The sequence below is a fragment of the Rhinolophus ferrumequinum genome, chromosome 6 (assembly GCF_004115265.2).
Source record: "Rhinolophus ferrumequinum isolate MPI-CBG mRhiFer1 chromosome 6, mRhiFer1_v1.p, whole genome shotgun sequence".
NCBI lineage: Eukaryota > Metazoa > Chordata > Mammalia > Chiroptera > Rhinolophidae > Rhinolophus > Rhinolophus ferrumequinum.
The window spans coordinates 83213458-83231711 of NC_046289.1; the positions used below are offsets into that span (position 1 = coordinate 83213458).

An 18254-nucleotide genomic window follows, 5' to 3' on the forward strand; every position below is an offset into this window, starting at 1 on the left:
GGGGGGGGAGGTTTCAACAAGGAAACAATAGCTTCTGTCTGGGAGAATGCTTCCCCTCCAGCCCTTGTTTTGAACCCAGACAATTCAGTTCCTCCCGGTATGCCCCTGACACCCCTTAAACTTCTGCCCCAGTGTTGGAGCCCAGAGTTAGCGAGTCTGCCAGTGAGTTAGTCTGTGGGTGGGCTCTTTAGGAGGAATGCCTGGGACTCCAGCCACCCTCTGTCTCACTGAGCCACAATATCTGCTGGTTTTCACAGCCAAAAGTTATGGGGACTTCTCTTCCGGGCATTGGAACCCTGGGCTGGGGAGCATGGTGTGGGGCCCCTTGCTCCTCAGAGGGGACCTCTGCACCTGAGATAGTCCTCCTGATTTTTAATGTTCACACACAGTTGTGGGACCAGCCCTTCCACGTGTCCACCCCTTCTACCAGTCTTGATGTGGCTTTTTATGTATGTCCTTTGTTATAGGACTTCCATTCAGCTAGACTTCAGGCGATTCTCAATGATGGTTGTTCTATAGTTTAGTTGTAATTTTGATGTGGTCGTGAGAGGAGGCAAGCACGGAGTTTACCTACTCAGCCATTTTGACCAGAAAATGATATAGTTCTTTAGTTCTGCAAATTCAGTCTGTCCAAAACCAATTTGCTATTTCCACCTTCCATCTTTTTCCTTTTTTCATTATTACCTATATCACAGATACGAAAGTGTATAAAAGCAATGGTTCTTGGTGTGTTTTTCCATTTTGACCCCTTGTTTCTAGCTGAATTTTGTGTTATTTGTATGTTCAATTTAAAAAAGGATAATAAAATGACCACCTGTGTACTCAATATCCAACTTCAGTAGAAGATTACAAATAACCTTAAACTTTTTGAACTTTTTCTCTATTAACTCTAATTTTCAAAACAGCTTCTCTTTATGCCTTCCATTCATTGGTTAATGGCATCACTAGCCATCTGGGTTCAAACTAGAGGCTTTGGAGTCATTTTTGCCTTCGGTTTCTCCTTCATTCTGCACCACCATTTGATCATTAGGTCCTATAGATTCTGTTTTATGGGTTAGCTCTTGACTCCAGCCCCTTTTTTTCCATTTTATCTTTTGCTTCCCTAGTTCAAGCCCGCATCTCTGGACCAGATTTTTGGAGTGTGATTAGTGTATGTAGTCTTGCTCTTAAGTTTTTCTCCTTCTAATGCTGGGGTGTCCAAACTGCGGCCTGCCGGCCAACTGCGGCCTGCAATCCATTTTTAATTGGCCTGCAGCAAAATTAAAATATATTTAGTCTACTTAAATAAACCAGGTGAGGCAATATGTACTTCACCTCGAGTGAGTGGCCCAGCTGTTTGTGTATTTTACTGCATGTGGCCCTTGGTAAAAAACGTTGAAAAAAGTTTGGACACCCTATTCTAATGTATTTGCTACATTGTCTCTAATTTTTAAATTATAGAACAGATGTTTCATTCCCTTGTTTCATTTGAGGAGTATTGCTTCATGCAGTGATTATTAAACCTGGTTGCACATCAGTATAGCCAGTGAAGTTTTTCAAAATGGTTGCCTTGTTTTGCTCTTCTCATCAAGAGCTTAGATGAGGCCACTTCCCTGAATATCTTCTGATGTTACCATCCCTGGAAATTCTGATTGAGTATTTCATTTTTACCTGATAGATGTTACCTTAATGTCATTGAAATAACCCATTGCTTGGCATATACCTCTGAGCCCTCCTCTTTTAGATGTTCTTTTCAAATTCAAGGCAAACTATTTCCAAGGAATTCTTTTGACTTTGTTTTAATTTTCTTCTTGGTTACAGTTTACATAAAGATTCTTTTTACAATTGACCTGACAACCAAAAGTATCCTAAAGAAATGATTCCCAGTGTTTTTGAGTTGTTAGTCCGTATTGCTAATTGAATTTTTGGTATACCTTTTCTGCTGTTTAACTATGAAGTGTTGCAGTGGTTTTATTTTTAATATTAAAATAAGTTTAAAATTTGAAAACAATATTTTAATAAACAGCAAATTTCTCGATGCTTCTTGACATAATTGAGTATAACCTTTGGTGCCAAATTAAAGCATAGAAATCGGTGGAGTGATGCATAATTTATCTTTTGAAGTTAACAGAAGAGTTTGTGTTAAATTAATATAGTTATTGATGTAGAGTTAGAACTTTCTCATGCTGGGACAATTCCTAGAGCACATAGTAGGTGTTTGGTGAATGAATAACTAAACGAATACAAGTGGCAACTCCATCTGAATCCCTAGTATAATATTACTCTAATTCTCACAAGGAGCACTTTGAAAAATAATTAATTTTTCCCTTGACTTAAAAATAATTCTCTTAGTCATTACCAAAAATTTGCAAATTACAAAAAGACATAAATAAGAAAACGAAAATTACTAGTTATTGGCCATCCAGAGATGACAAATATTATTTCTAACAGTTTCACTGAAATAAAATTCACATGCCATACAATTCACCTGAAGTGTACAGTTCAGTGGTATTTAGTTTATTTACAGACTTTGTGCATCCATCACCACTATCAATTTTAGAACATTTTTTTATCACTCTGAAGAAACCCCATCACCATTAATAGTCACGCCTCATTTTCCCTAAACTCCAGCCCTAAGCAACTATTAATCTACTTTATGCTTCTATAGATTTGCCTCTTCTGGACATTTCATATAAATGGAATCATATGTTATGTGGTCTTTTGTTGCTGTTCTTAAATTTTTGTTTTTTAACATAGTGTTTTCAAGATTTTTCCATGTTGTAGCAGTATCAGAACTTCATTTCTTTTTATTGTCAAATAATATTCCATTTTATGGATACACCACATTATATTTATTCACTCATCAGTTAAGGGATATTTGGGTTGTTTTTATTTTTTGGCTAGTATGAATAATGCTGCTAATGACCAGTCATGTACAAGTTTTTGTGTGGATGTGAGTCTTCCTTTCTCTTCGATGTACCTAGGAATTAAAGTAACTCTATGTTTAACATTTTGAAGAATTGCCAAACTATTTTCCAAAGGGCTGCACCATTTTGCATTCCCACCAGCAGTGTATAAGAGTCCCGATTTTTCCACCTTCTCACCAACACTTGTTATCATATATCTTTTTTATTATAGCCTCCCGAATGTGTGTCAAGTGGTGTCTGATTTTGCCTTGATTTACATTTCCTCAGTGGCTGTCATTTTTTTGATATTTGTTTATAGACAAACTATGAGTTTATATAATGTATGCAGTTTTATATTCTGCCTTTTGCATTTAAGCATATTTTTTATCATTAGCAAGCATTTTACAAAAGAATTTTTCTCATTTGTTTCCTTTTTCACTCCCCCACCAAACCATAATTCTTATGAAAACTTAACTAAATTATATGCATAGAAAATAAAATCTGTAGGAATGTATGCCAAATTATTATTGGTGGTTATCAGGGGACAAAAGAGGTTAGTTAGGATTAGAGAAATTATGTTTTGTACCTTTAATATTTCTGTAATGTTTGAATTTTTACAATGAACATGTATTTTCTTATAATCACAGAATATAAAGGTGAATTAATTCCTTGGAGGACTAAGTAGATTCAGAATGGAAAAATATTTCTAATTTTAAAAGTCAGACTTAACATTATAATGTTAGTTATCCAAATATAATAGTTTCACCAAATCAATCCTATAGGCTACTTTGTTAAACAAGTTTGTTTTTCTGTGGTCCTAGACTATGAATACATATGCTGTGCAGAATTTAAAAAAATAAAATAAAATAAATATATCTATATATCTATATATATATATATGTTTAGTGTTATAGTAAGGAAAAGCAAGTATTGGTTTGGGCTATTGACTATAGAAAGTGTATAACATAGAAGTGATTTTTCAAAAGGTATTTACTAATATAATATATTTGTATATTTAGTTCTTTAGTCTAATATTGATCCAGTAAGTTAGTCACTGACTAGGGCTTAGAACTTTTTATAGAGATTTTTGTTGTACAGTCATGCACCACTTGACAACTGGGATACGTTCTGAGTGTTGCTAGGCTATTTCGTTATGTGTGGACATCATAGAGTGCACTCAGAAACCTACGTAGCATAGCCTACTACACACCTAGGCTATATGGCATAGTCTATTGCTCCTAGACTGCAAAACTGTACAGCATGTTACTGTACTGAATACTGTAGGCAGTTGTAACACAGTGGTAGATCTTGTCTAAACATAGAAAAGTTACAGTAAAAATATGATATTAATATAAAATTTAAAAATGATGCACTTGTATAGGGCACTTACCGTGAATGGAGCTTACAGGACTAGAAGTTTCTCTGAGTGAGTCAGTAAGTTGAGTGGAGTGAATGCAAAAGCCTAGGACGTTAACTGTACACTACTGTAGAATTTATAAACACTGACCACCAGCATCACTACAAACATGTGAGTAATATGTTGCATTATGATATCACGATTGCTGTAATGTCACTAGACAATAGGAATTTTTCAGCTCCATTATAACCTTATGGAATCACCATGGTATATGCGGTCTGTCATTGACCGAAATGTTATGCAGCACAAGACTTTAATAGGATTTGAAATCTTTATTGTTAGGGTCTGTTTATATAGTCTCAGATCAGGCGAGGTTCTGGCAGGAATATTTATAATTGTTCATGTAGAGAAAAGTGGACACTCCAGCTTCTATTGAGTAATAACCAGGCACATGAACTGATATAACTTAACACCGGAAAAACCCACACAATCCAATTAAAAATGGGCAGAGAACCTGAATAGACATTTTTCCAAATAGGACATACAGATGGTAAATAGACATGAAAAGATGCTCAACATTACTAATCATCAGAGAAATGCAAATTAAAACTACAGTGAGATATCACTTCACACCTGTCAAAATGGCCATCATCAATAAACAACAAAGTGTTGGCGAGGATGTGGAGAAAAGGGAACTCTTGTGCACTGTTGGTGGAATTGGTTCAGCCACTATGGAAAACAGTATGGAGGTTTGTCAAAAAATTAAAAAGAGCTTCCTTATGACCCAGCAATTCCACTTCTGGGTATTTATTCGAAGAAATCCAAAACATTAATTCAAAAAGATATGTGTACCCCTATGTTCATTACAGCATTATTTACAATAGCCACGATGTGGAAATAATCTAACTGCCCATCAATAGATGATTGGATAAAGAAGATGTAATACATACTGGGGGAACCAAAAAAATGTATACACATGACTTGTATTCATCTTTTGTTATTGGTATATATTGAGTATTACAATTTTAATGCAGTTTTTTTCTTTCTTAAAATGTGTATACATTTTTTTGGCACCCTCTGTATATACATTGGAATATTACTCAGCCACAAGAAAGAATGAAATCTTACCATTTGCAACACCATGGATGGAACTAGAGGGTATTATGCTAACTGAGATAAGTCAGACAGAGAAAGACAAATACCATATGATTTCACTTATGTGGCACCTAAAGAATAATATAAACGAACAAACAAAACAGAAACAGATTTATAGATACAGAGAACAAACTGATGGTTGCCAAATGGGAGGGTGGCTAGGGGCATGGGTGAAGAAGGTAAAGGGAGGAAGAAGTACAAATTGGTAGTTACAAAATAATCACGCGGATGTAAAGTACAGCATAGGGAATATGGTCAATAATATTGTAATAACTATGTATGTACCGGGGGAGGGGAGGTAACTAAACTTATTGGGGGATCACTTTGTGAGTTATATAAATATCTAATCACTATGCTGTACACCTGAAACTAATATAAAATGATATTGAATGTCAACTGTAATTGAAAAAAATTAATTAATTAAAAAAAATAACCAGGTATATGTAATTGGTGCTAAATGTTAAAGATTCTAGGGGTGGTTTCTGGATAATGGAACAGACACTTTAGTAGCGTTGTTCAGAAAATTTCCAGTTTACTCACACTTCAGCCAGTTGGTATTCACCAGAGGAAGGAAGTTAATAATGTAATAGGCACTTACAGACAGTTTTATACTGTCTCATTTAATCCTCATGACAGCCTTTCAAGGTTAACTACCGTGATAATGGTATTATCTCCATTTTGCAGGTGAGGAAAGTGAGGCTCAGAGAGATTAAGTAACTTGCCCAAAGTAACACAGCCAGTATGTAGCAGAGCTGGGATTTGAATCCAAGTCTGTCAGACTCCAAAGCCCATGCTCTTTCCAGTACTTCCCACTGCAACAGGTAAGTATGATACTGGGCCCTGTGCTTACCTTACTTAGGGCATCCCAAACTTGAGCCTGTATTCATCACCTCACTATCCAACTCCTAGTCAGACTCCAGCCCTTGTACATCTTGCTTGCAGTGATACCAGTTCTTTCTGGATATTGCAGTTACTCTTCCTTGAGGAGAAATATGCATGTTTGCTTTCAAAATATGATTTCCTCCATTTAGTATAGCAGCAAAAGTTGTCCCTGGAATTTGCCCACAGGAATATTCAAGCCTATTGTTTAAAACATTATTTATACTCTAGGATCAAAGACTGTATAGCTAAGGGACTGTGGGAAGTCATTTTGACTTTTTTTTTTTTTTTTGGTAGGGAATGGCTGTTCCATTCCCTAACCTGCTAATAACATTACATTGTTGTGAGGATGGAATGAGATAATAGATGTTAAACTGTGTGCAGTGCTATACAGCAATCCCTTACTTTTCCAACAGCTGCATCTAAGTAGAGATCCCTCTTTTGTGAAATTGTAGTATACACAGATTTACTTCTAGAAATCTTTTTGTTAGCCTAGAGAGTTTTGAATGCATGTGCTTGAACTGTAAATTATTGCAGTTTGATGCAGAGTTAGCTATTAACATTAAAAAATGTTTTGAATTTTAATGTGCATATTAGAATAAGGTGAAGTTAATTTTTAAGAATCTTGCTTGAAATTCTTTTTAGGGAAATTCTGAAGAGATATAATAGGTAATGGCAAATGAATATTAATTGTATAATATCAGTTACCTAGTTCATTGATTTTTTGATTTGTTGTGTTATTTTCTTTGGTTTATTTTAATGGTCTTTAAGTGATATTTGTAAGGCCTTTCATGACTTGGCTTTCAAGAATACGCATAGTCTTGCGTATTCCCTAAAGGTCTTAAATACATCATTCATTCATAAAGTTCATTTTTACTAAGGACTTAACTGTATAAGACTGAGTATAGATAAAGCAGTGAGCTCAGAGGAAAGAGCAAAAGAGGCAAAAATCCCTGCCCTCATGTGGCTTACATTTCAGTTGGGACATATAGACCAAAAACAATAAATAAGTAAATCATGTGTTAATTGGTAATACCTAGAACAATGAGAAAAAATAAAGGGTAATGGGTTTGCAATTTTAAACAAGTGATTAGGGAAGGCCTCCTTGAGAAACTGCATCTGGACAATGATCTAAAGGAGATGAGGGAGGAAGTTACTACCATGTTTCCTCGAAAAGAAGACCTAACTGGACAATCAGCGCTAACGTGTCTTTTGGAGCAAAAATTAATATAAGACCCGGTATTATATTATATTATATTATATTATATTATATTATATTATATTATATTATATTAATTAAAGACCCGGTCTTATAGTAAAATAAGACTGGGTCTTATATTAATTTTTGCTCCAAAAGACGCATTAGAGCTGATGGTCTGGCTAAGGTCTTATTTTCGGGGAAACACGGTATATTGTCAGCCAGGGGAAGAGTGTGTCAGCTAGTAATAAGGCCCTGAGGTGGAAATGTGCAGCATCAACAGCAAGGTCAGTGGGATTAAAATCGAGAAAGAGGGAGGGAAGGAGGGAGGGAGGAAGAGAGAATTTGAGAGTGCCTTATAGTCAGTCCATTCTGAGGACTTTACCTCTGCATGAAATGGGGAGTCATTGTGGTTTTGAGTAGAATTCTAACACCAGAGTTTACAGAATACATCCTTGGAAATTGCAGAGGAAACACTGTATAAATAAAAGATATTATTAAATATTATTCCTTTACTGAAGTGCAGGTTTTTGTAATCAGGCAAATATATTAAAAAATATGTTGCCAGTAAGTACTAACATAAGGAAAAATGTATTGGAAAATTTCACAGAAGTTTTTTTAATTTAAAAGAGCCAATCAACTTGGGAAGATAGGTTTATTTTTAAAAGTTAACTAGTATAGCTTTTAAAAATGGAGGATGATCTGTTTATGACATAATCTCTAAAATGTTCTTTGTGATGTCGTAATTAGGATCATTCTCGGTAACACAGTAGTAAAGGAAATGAACTGGAACATTTGAATCTTATTTCTTACCTGACGAATATTTACTTAAGCAGAAATTTAGTATAATGAGTATGGGATAAGAAATGAGAAGTTCTGGATCTTTTCTATGCAGTAGTTAAGTAACCATGTAATTGTGAAAAATTTACGGTAAGCATTTTTTTTCTCAATCTATCAAGTGCCAGTGGTAATTTTTTTAGGTTCTAAATTATGAAATTTTACCCAAATGAAAGTGTAGTGTTTAATTTAGAGCTCAATCTGGAATATCTTTGCCAGTGATTGGTCCTTGAATGTATTTTCCCTTCCTTTTTCCTTTGACTCCCCTCACCTCTCCACTTTCCCTTATGTTGAAAGAGTCATCTCTCATCTTCCTATTTCTCTTATTTTTAATCTCCAGTATACCCTATAGACAGGATAGGATATAGTCTAGATCATCTTTGTTGACTAATTTAGACTACATTTGTTTGGAAGAGTTACCAAAGCAGTTGTTTTGAACAATGGACTTTTCTGTAGTGCTAGTATATTGGACAATTGATATGTTTTAACCTGATTTTTAGAGCTTGTGTTTCCTTCTACACACTTTATAAAACCATAACATTTTAGAGCAGGAAGGAGCCTGTGAGGTTACCTTGGTTTAGAGTCGAGGAATCAAGAACAGCTTTCAAATAGGGAAGTTAATAATATATGTCTTTTCTTGGTTTTTAAAAGAATAAAATGAGATAATGTAATGTGTGTGAAAAGTTAAGTGACGTATTAAATAAAGCTTTTGTGTTTTTTTTTTTGTTTTTTGCTTAGTTCATGTATTAAAATAGTTTTAAAAAGTTCTTCAATTTGGTAAATTACACAGTATTCCTGGGTGGGATATCCCTCTATCCAGACCAGAATGTTTTATTTACTGTCCCCCAAATAATACTCAATAATGTATAAGAACCATGCGTACATAAGGTATAAGTTGTGTCCCGGGCTTTTCCGTGTCTCTGTTTCTGCTTACATCATTTCACCTTCAAATTCCCTTTTGTCCTTTTCTCCACCTATCCAAATTCTACCCATATTTCAGGATCAAATTCATCTACTTGAGCCTGTTTTTTCTTTCTTTGAATTTTTACAGAAATAATCATTGGCAGTTGACCATAAACTTTTATTGCTAGCTTTGAACTAGGACTTTACTGGTATTACTTAGGTTCTTCACAAAAGCAGAACCAATATGATGTGTGTGTGTGTGTATATACACATATAAAAAAGAGATTTATTATGAGGAGTTGGCTCATGGTTGACAAGTCCCAAGATCCACAGGATGAGTCCACAAGACGGATACTCACGAAAGCCGAGCTGGTGGGGTAGTTCCAGTCTGAAGGCTGGCAGGCTGGAGACCTGCGTAGGAAGAACTGGTGTTTTGGTTTCAGTCTGAAGGCAGGGAAAAACCAATGTCCCAGTTTGAAGTCAGTCAGGCAAGAGGAATTCTCTCGTCACATTTACATTATTTTGCAGTTCATTCATGTGCTGTGTCTTATTAGCAAGGAGATAAGCAATTTGAGAGCAGGTTCTGTAAGTGATATTTGCTCGTTTACCGTCCATGAGTCTGCATCCTGACTTAATATGTAGTAGGTACATCTACACATTTTATAGAACCATAACATTTTAGAGCAGGAAGGAGCCTGTGAGGTTGTCTTGGTTTAGAGTTGAGGAATCAAGAATAGCTTTCAAATAGGGAAGTTAATAATATATGTCTTTTCTTGGTTTTTAGAAGAATAAAATGAGATAATGTAATATGTGTGAAAAGTTAAGTGATGTATTAAATAAAGCTTTTGGGTTTTCTTTGTTTTTTGCTTAGTTCATGAATTAAAATAGTTTTAAAAAGTTCTTCAATTTGGTAAATTACACAATATTACTGGGTGGAGATTTTACCTTTCTCTCTCTCTCTCTCTCTCCATTTAAAAACGTACATGATATAAGGGTGCCTGTGGAGGTTCTCAGCTGTGCAGGCCATGGCCAGTCCCATGAAGGGCAGGGGGGCCCAGGGCATTGGACCTGCCTTGGGCCCTGCCCTGTTTGAATCTGGCCAACTTAAAACTGAATCCAGGCTCCAGGAAACTGGAAAGATGACCAAGAGGTCAGAGAGGAGGTAGAAAATGTGGCAGAGGCCATAAAGGAGAGCAGTAGAGAGGAACCCGGCCCCAACTGGGCTTCAGGGGAGGCCAAACCCCATTTTACATCCAAATTCCCAAGTATGGATTTAATGGAGGACATAGCTTCAGACACCAGTGTCACCCTTGGAGACTCAATAGTCTGCATGCAGTATCTTATTGACTTGGGTCGAGTTGATCCTCTTCAACCTATTTATTGACTTAACCCAGTTTGTCAATGGAGAGGTGTGACCATCTAGCCACTTAAAAGGGATTATGGTGTCTAGCTGGTAGAGGAGACTGACACCTTTAAGGTAAAAGTTAATATTGAGGTACAGTTGGCTTCAGAACTAGCCATTGCTGCAATTGAAAACAAAATAGTGGTGGTGTTACTATAGTCTTCTATGATCCAAGAAGTCTGGAAATTCTGTGCAAACCTGTTCCATTCTTTCTGTGGGGACAACCCATTCCAAAACGAATGATTCCACCTGAAGCCCTGGTCCTGTATTACAGTGATGCAAAGAATTGTGGTTACCTGGTAGATCTTGCCAAACTTCCTGAAGCAAGACTTCCACTCACCAAGAAGTATGGTTCTATTTTACCTGATAACACTAAACATGAACTCTTCAAAATGCTTAGTACACAAGAGGATCCAAGGCAGATTTTCTTTGGGTGGTGAATATGGCAGATAAGAAAATCCTAAAACCTACAGTTGAGAATCTCCTCAAGTATTATAGTTCATGAATTTCCTTCCAAGCAGAATTGTAAACAAGTACGGGGAAAGGGAATGAAACATATGTATTTCTCATTGCATTTTCTTAATCTGTAATTCTCTAGATTTTTTTTTTGATGTTTTCTGTGTAATCATCTCCTTTTTAATCTAAAATTAAAATAAAAGTGCAGTAAGTAAGGACTGCATAGAGGAACTAAATCTGTGGGTTCTATCTCAAAGATAAAAATTCCCTGGTTGGCCAAAGGAGGATTATAACTTTTAGAGTGTTTCTAGTTGATTTTTTCATGATCTTTTCAAAAAGGTGTTGTCTTATTGTTGCAAATCAGAATGAATGTGCAAGTGGAATGGGATTGATTTGTATCCTTGTTCAGTCAAGGTTAGAGCCTGTGAAATGATGCCCCCTTTTTCATCAGTAGCTTCAGGGAAACTGCTACCGAGTGAGTGTTAAGGTGGTCAGTGCTCAACTCGAGATTATAGAGATGTGGGATGTGAGTTTAAGGTTTAAGACTGGTAAATGATTTCTAAGTAGTATGATATTTGATAGCAAAATTGAAACAGAAATTCCAAGTGAGTTAATTTTCGGGACTCTGATGCATAGACAGTTAATGATTAAGCCATTAACATTGTTTTATTGAAGAAAGTAAGTATTCTAATTCTAATTAATATACATTTACTTATTTCATAAATATTGGAGACCTTTGTCTTTCAGTCATTTTAAATGATGTTGAAAGAATTGTTCAGTGAGCATATAAGCCATAAAAACAATTGGTAATTGTGAAAATTAATGTAAAAGATTCAATAGTTCAGTAAGTTTATTTAGCTTTTCCAAGATCTGTTGTATCTAAACCATAAGAAAGCTCAGTTTATCTTGATGCAATTACATCTTGGATAATTCATGATAATTTTTCCACAGTAGACATAAAGTGATTCCTGGCTATGTATTTTCTTAAAAGAAAATTATTTAAGAACCTAAAAATAGAAAAAAATAAAAATGTACATGATACATCAGTCAGTTATTCATATTCACGAGTGTGTCCAAAATGACAACAGATTTAATTTGAGATCATGTCATCATTTCCTCAAAACGTATTATCAGACTTGTTAAATTTACTGATTCATCTAGTATATTCCAATTAGGTATTCAGATGTAAGGCATCAAGTGGTAACTTTAACTTTTGGAACTGACTATATTGAAGCTGTAAGTTGAGGCTATAGAAGCTGAAGTTGTGGTATCTAAACACTAGAGTACTTTAAACTTAAATACTCTTCTTTAGAAGTCTACAGTTACGGGAACTGGTGTTGATTGTTTTCAAATGTTTCTAGTTAAATTTTTTTCCTTCCTAGATTTTCTTGTGATCACATCTTAAAGCCTTCAAGATGGTACTAGCAGACCTTGGAAGAAAAATAACATCAGCGTTACGCTCATTGAGCAATGCCACCATTATCAATGAAGAGGTATGTAAAATACATGAAATATATATGATTGCACATCATCACTAGCATTGGGGAGTAATCTCTATGTTTATATTTATTTTGATGTAGACTTCATACCTGTAGATGAAAACCTAAAACTAAATACACTAGATAGTGTTTTTTATTGAGAAGTTGGCTATCTTGTCAATTTCAACTTTCTATAAAGAATTACAACAAAAACAAAACAAAAACTTACATGTACAAATGACATATATTTTATATTTTGAAAATGGCTTAGATCTGGAAATTTGCTTTTCCTCTTGACCTAGGCCTAAAATTTCAGTATCCTGCTTCTTTCTTCTTGGCGAGGCATATGCGTATCTGACCTTTTCTCCTCGACTTTTATTTAGCATACTTATAAAAGGCTAGTATTTTCATCTTGGCTATTTTGATTCATTTCCTCTGAAATCCTCATTCAGTTTTTTGGAGATTTTGTAAACTGACTCCCTATATGGTATCTGAAATAATCTTCTTCCTGGCTTTATTTTTTCAGTTTAACATACTGCTATCTCCCATTTTTTTCTTACACATTGTATCTTACTGGTTTGTCAATTGAAAAGAGATGATTGTAGCCCACAAGTATACTTTATATTTTGTGGTACCAATGGAAAAGTGCTGCCATTTGGTTTTAGAAGACCTTGCTTAGCATCCCTCTTAGTACCTATGTTATAAACTTGGCCAAGTCAGCTTCCTTAATGTATAAAATGAGAAAATAGCATTTACCTTGCAAGGTGGTTTTAAGGGTCAAATGAAATAATAGCTAAAAAGTACTTTCTTACTCAGAGGTTTGAAAAAAAATTCTGACATAGAGTTTGATATCAGCACTTTAATAAACTAATGGAATTAAGTAATTTTGGGACCATCTTTGAGCTCAGCTAATTCAGCCTTTCATTTCCTAACAACAGAAAGTCAGTTTATTTATTGGAAGAACCAGAATTAGAATCTTTTTCCTATTTCCTCATGCAGGGCTTTTTCTGATAATTATTATTAAATAACAAGTCTTAACTTAAACCATTGTTTAGTCTTTGGAACTCAGAATAAATAAAACAGCTTTCCCAACAGTTTTCCCTGTTGTGTAACTCTTATGCTGTTTGTTTACAGTAGAGAAAAAAGAAACCAGGCAGAAGAGCTTGGTGGAAAGTAGAATAACAGCTGTTGCTTGAATTGGCAGCTTCTCCATTCTTGGTACTGTGCTGCTAGGGAATTAGCAAGGAAAAATCCCTCTAATGAAACATCAGCTCCATTTTTATCAGATCCTTTTTGAGGGATAGAGAAATCTGATAATCCACTGTAGGCCATATAAAGTGAGTTGAAGATGAGAATTCATTCAAGAAATATTTGAGGGCCTACATTTTTGCTGACATTTTTGCTGGCACCGGATATAGCAGTGAACAATACAGACTAAATTTCCTGTCCTCGTGGAGTTTACTTTCTTGTATGTACACACGTATTTACATGAGTGTGTCATACAAAAGTGTCATCTTCTTAAGGCTTTGTAGTTTATAATCTTTTAACCACAATGCCTTGCCACTCAACAAATATGTGATGATAATGAGTTAGTAGTGGAGATAGTTTCCTTTTCACTTTGTTCCTCCACTCTGAGTGGAAATAGTAAGAGTTTTTAGGTCAGACTGGGTCATTTTCTTTTGTTACATTTTCCTTCATCGTAGTCCAATTATGCACATATTATGAATATAAAGTGCTGTGTATCAGCAATAGGAAGTGTTCAATGAAAACCTCATTGGCAACATCTATTGGGTAGTAACTTTCTTTGGCTTGTATATTGTCTATACTATTATTACTTTAATATAGGAATAAAATTGTGGTAATTAATACTTAGTTGAATAAAACTAAATAGGATGTCTTATTTTGACAAAATGACTAGACATTTAATAATGTGATCTCCCTAAGGCTGACTGAAAAACTTTTTGTTCCCCCAATAGTGTAGTATTGTTTTTATTAAACTGTGATAGTATGATGACTGATCAACCATTGTTTTTATATAATTGAAATGTTACACTGAGTGATTTCAATTTTTATTCATTTATTTGCAGGTATTAAATGCTATGCTAAAAGAAGTATGTACAGCATTATTGGAAGCAGATGTTAATATTAAACTAGTGAAGCAACTAAGAGAAAATGTAAAGTAAGTTAAATTAATCACGTAAAAAAACAGGCAAAAACTAAATTTAGTTTACTGGGATGAGGAGCTAACTAGAAAAGTCTGCTATATGATGAAACATTTTTCATGTACAGCACTGGAAAAGAATAGAACTCATATGTTGGAAGACTATATAGAGTGTGTTTTCATAATGATGGTTCAAAGAATAAACTACATGTGGCTTTCATTTAATTATGGATTTCTTTCCGTTTTACTATATTTGGATGGATTCAGTCATGTACTGTATATAGTATTTTAATATAAAAGCCTTTTAATAATTCAGATTCTTCATAGAGAAGTGGTGCCGTTTGATCCCTTTCAGGTTTAAGATGGCATTAATCAGCCTCCTTCATTATTAGAGAATTGTATTCTTTTTTGTTCCCCTTTTGGTTTCTCTGTCCATATGTAAATGAAGGCGAAATGTGTGTGGTCTCAGTTCTTGTGTTCATTGGGAGAGGCACTGACTGGGGCAGGGCATATGGAATAATATAGGCACGTCAATTAACTGCTTGAATCCTAGCTCTTGTCACGCCCAGGCCATCCCTCCTTTTCATATTATCAGACTGCGTAATAAAAATAGAAGTACTAGCATTTAAGCATTTAGAACTAAAGAAAGTAGTTCTATGTTCTGCTAGGTATCAAGATATATAAAGTATATATGCTGCAAGAAAAATGAATAAAATTAATACTTTGTAGTAATATGAGGACAAATTAATATTTAGACTTTTCAAAAATAGTCTTGAAAAACTAACCAAAGCCTTGCATCTCGTGTTACACGGTAAATTCTTTATGGTATAGACTTTTGAATCTGTAGTAATTATATGCATGTTAATTAGAAGACTAGTACCATGAATGATTGACTATTACTGTATTCTTTGGGGCAGAAACTTCTTTTTTAGAGTGTCTTAACTGGCTTTTCTCCCTCCTTCCCCCAAATACTGTCATCATGAAGGTCTGCTATTGATCTTGAAGAGATGGCATCTGGTCTTAACAAAAGAAAAATGATTCAGCATGCTGTATTTAAAGAACTTGTGAAGGTAAAAGTATACCAAGATGATGCTATGATTCTCTATAAACAATGTATAAAAATACATTAGCACTACAAACAGGAATACTATTTCACTATACTTTTATGTTTTTATAGAATATTGAAATATTTTAAAATACTAATTGAAGGATTATTAACTTTTCTAAAGTGGCATGTTTTTATTATAGACTTTTCTGAATACAAAATTCTGAATACAACTCTGAAGGCTCATAGTAATCCTACCAAAAAGGCCAAGCCAAGTTCTGAAAAGTTAACATCAAGTTTTGCCTATTGAACTTCCTACTTTTGTGCAGAAAGTCACTCTGGGAAAGGGTTCATTGTGTACAGAATTCCCTTTGAATTTGCCTCCAAACTCCTTGTAGAGGACTACTCCTCCCATTATTTCCAGATTGCTTTTCATCTAGCACTTGAGGTCAGCACAGGGGCAGTGAAAATGGTTATTTTTAGAGTTTGGCATTATAGGCAATTCTGGAGCATCAAGTGCTTCATTAAGAAGCATTTATCGAGTACCTGCCTTATTGTAGGCAGTATGCCAAATGCTGCTGATAACAGATGATTAAGACTGGTGCTTATACTCAGAAGCTTATGGTCCAGCGCAGTGGTGTACGAAGCAAGGTCAAATTGTTTTTACAATAACACTAAAATATGCCTTTTTCCTTTTTTACTGTGTTGATGTTTGCACTGATGGTGCAAAAGCAATTGTGGGTAAAACTGCCTAGCATAAATTGAGGTAGTGGTATCAAACATACTATTGTAGTAGCCATTGTACTCTTCACTAGCACACACTGGCAGTAAAATAAATAAATAGATATAAGTAAATAAATATAAATAAATACATTCATACATAGACATACATATATACATATGTGCATGCATGCATGCAGTTTAATTTAAGAATGTCCTTGAGGTAGCAGTAGAAATTACTAGTTGTATTAAATCTTGACACTGGAGTATATACATGTTTTTATAAGATATTATGTAATGAAATGGGAAATATGCAGAAAGCACTTTTGCTGCATAGTGAAATTTGATGGTTGTCTTGAGGAAAATGTGTGTGTGATTGTTTGCAAGCTAAGCTATACAATTCTTTCATAGAACACCTTTTTTATATGAATTAAAAACAGACAAATATTGTAATATGTAGTTATTCATACTTGGACATTTGGCAGATATTTGCTGCAAAGTAGATAAAATGAGCCTGTCACTTTAAAGCAAATAACTAACAATATTGTGGCCAGTGATAAAATTCGAGCTTTCAAGTGAAAACTAGAAACTTAACATCTCCACCACTGACAGCATCTCAATACTTACTTTTCTGCTGAGATGAGTGTTGATATTAGTAAACAAAATTATTTGATCTTGTATAGTGAAATGTGAACCAATATTTTAAAAATGACTAATGTATGATGTTATAAAATCATGCACCAGTATAAAATCCATTCAAAGCTCAAGATACAGTAACAGATTTTAATGTAATAAGAGTATGAAAGTTTATATGGCTTCTGATTTCACATTTCAGCTAACCTTTACAAAGTACAATGTTTATAAAGGAGTCCTGTGACTAAAAAGTTCAGTATTGCTGTTGTAGGGTGCAGTTGGGAGAGAAGATAGATTTATAAAATAATTATTCACTAAAACGTATATGTTCCAAATAGTAGGTTCATAGAGAACAGTGTTTCTGTCATGAAATATAGAGAATGGAGGAGAATAGAGGGTAGTATCAGTGTTCTGAAAGGATCTAGGAGGAAGGGGAGTGGATGTATGTTTAAGATAGATTTTGCCCATTTCAGAAGTTTGCTTAAGGTTAGGCCTGGGAAAGAGATTAACAAAACGTGTTTTCTTTTCCTCCCTTCTCTACCACATGGCTTTCCTCTAAATTCAAGTATAATATGGATTATGTGACTTTCGTGTATCCTTTAGCCCATGCTACACTTCGTGGGCCATATGGTTGGTCTCTGTCACAGCTACTCAGCACTGCTGTTGTGGCACAAAAGCAGTAAATGAATGCGTGGAGCTACGTTCCATTAGAGCTTTTATATACACATAGTTTGCCAACCTCTGGTCTAGGATATTAACTATTATTATGGCTTTATTATCATATGGAGATACATGTTTCAAGCTCCAAACAACTGACTTGCAAATAAATTACTTTTTAAAATGAACTTTAAAAATTCCTCATTGCTTATATGTAAGTTTGGGGAGGGTCCATATGTGAACCTTAATTTTCCACTGTCATTATAAAATTGATGATTATTTTTTTCTAGCCCTCTAAATATAATAACTTTATAGAACAGTAGAACTTTGGCTTCGGAGAATTTGACATTTGACTGAGCTGGAAAGTCTTTCACATGTAATTTTGTTCAAAAATAAATGTTTGTCAAATTGAACATAAAGATATGTGCTGTCTCAGTCAATATTGCAACAACTAGGTACATGTGGTTGTTGAACACTGTAATGTGGCT

At 34.7% G+C, this 18254-nt stretch overlaps 1 protein-coding gene and 1 pseudogene across 2 annotated transcripts in view; both read left to right on the top strand.

Moving 5' to 3' along the window:
* SRP54 (signal recognition particle 54) overlaps positions 1-18254 on the top strand; it is a 44269-nt gene that overhangs the window by 4417 nt on the left and 21598 nt on the right. The window contains exons 1-4 of one of the 2 annotated variants that reach the window (XM_033107485.1): positions 6080-6218; positions 12455-12565; positions 14638-14729; positions 15697-15781. In XM_033107485.1, coding sequence (XP_032963376.1) covers positions 12488-12565; positions 14638-14729; positions 15697-15781 — 255 coding nt within the window. In that variant the 5' untranslated portion in view covers positions 6080-6218; positions 12455-12487. Of the gene's footprint in view, positions 1-6079; positions 6219-12454; positions 12566-14637; positions 14730-15696; positions 15782-18254 lie in introns of those variants that run through there. The other variant, XM_033107484.1, reaches the window with a different exon arrangement.
* LOC117023206 (39S ribosomal protein L15, mitochondrial-like) lies at positions 9521-11121 on the top strand (annotated as a pseudogene).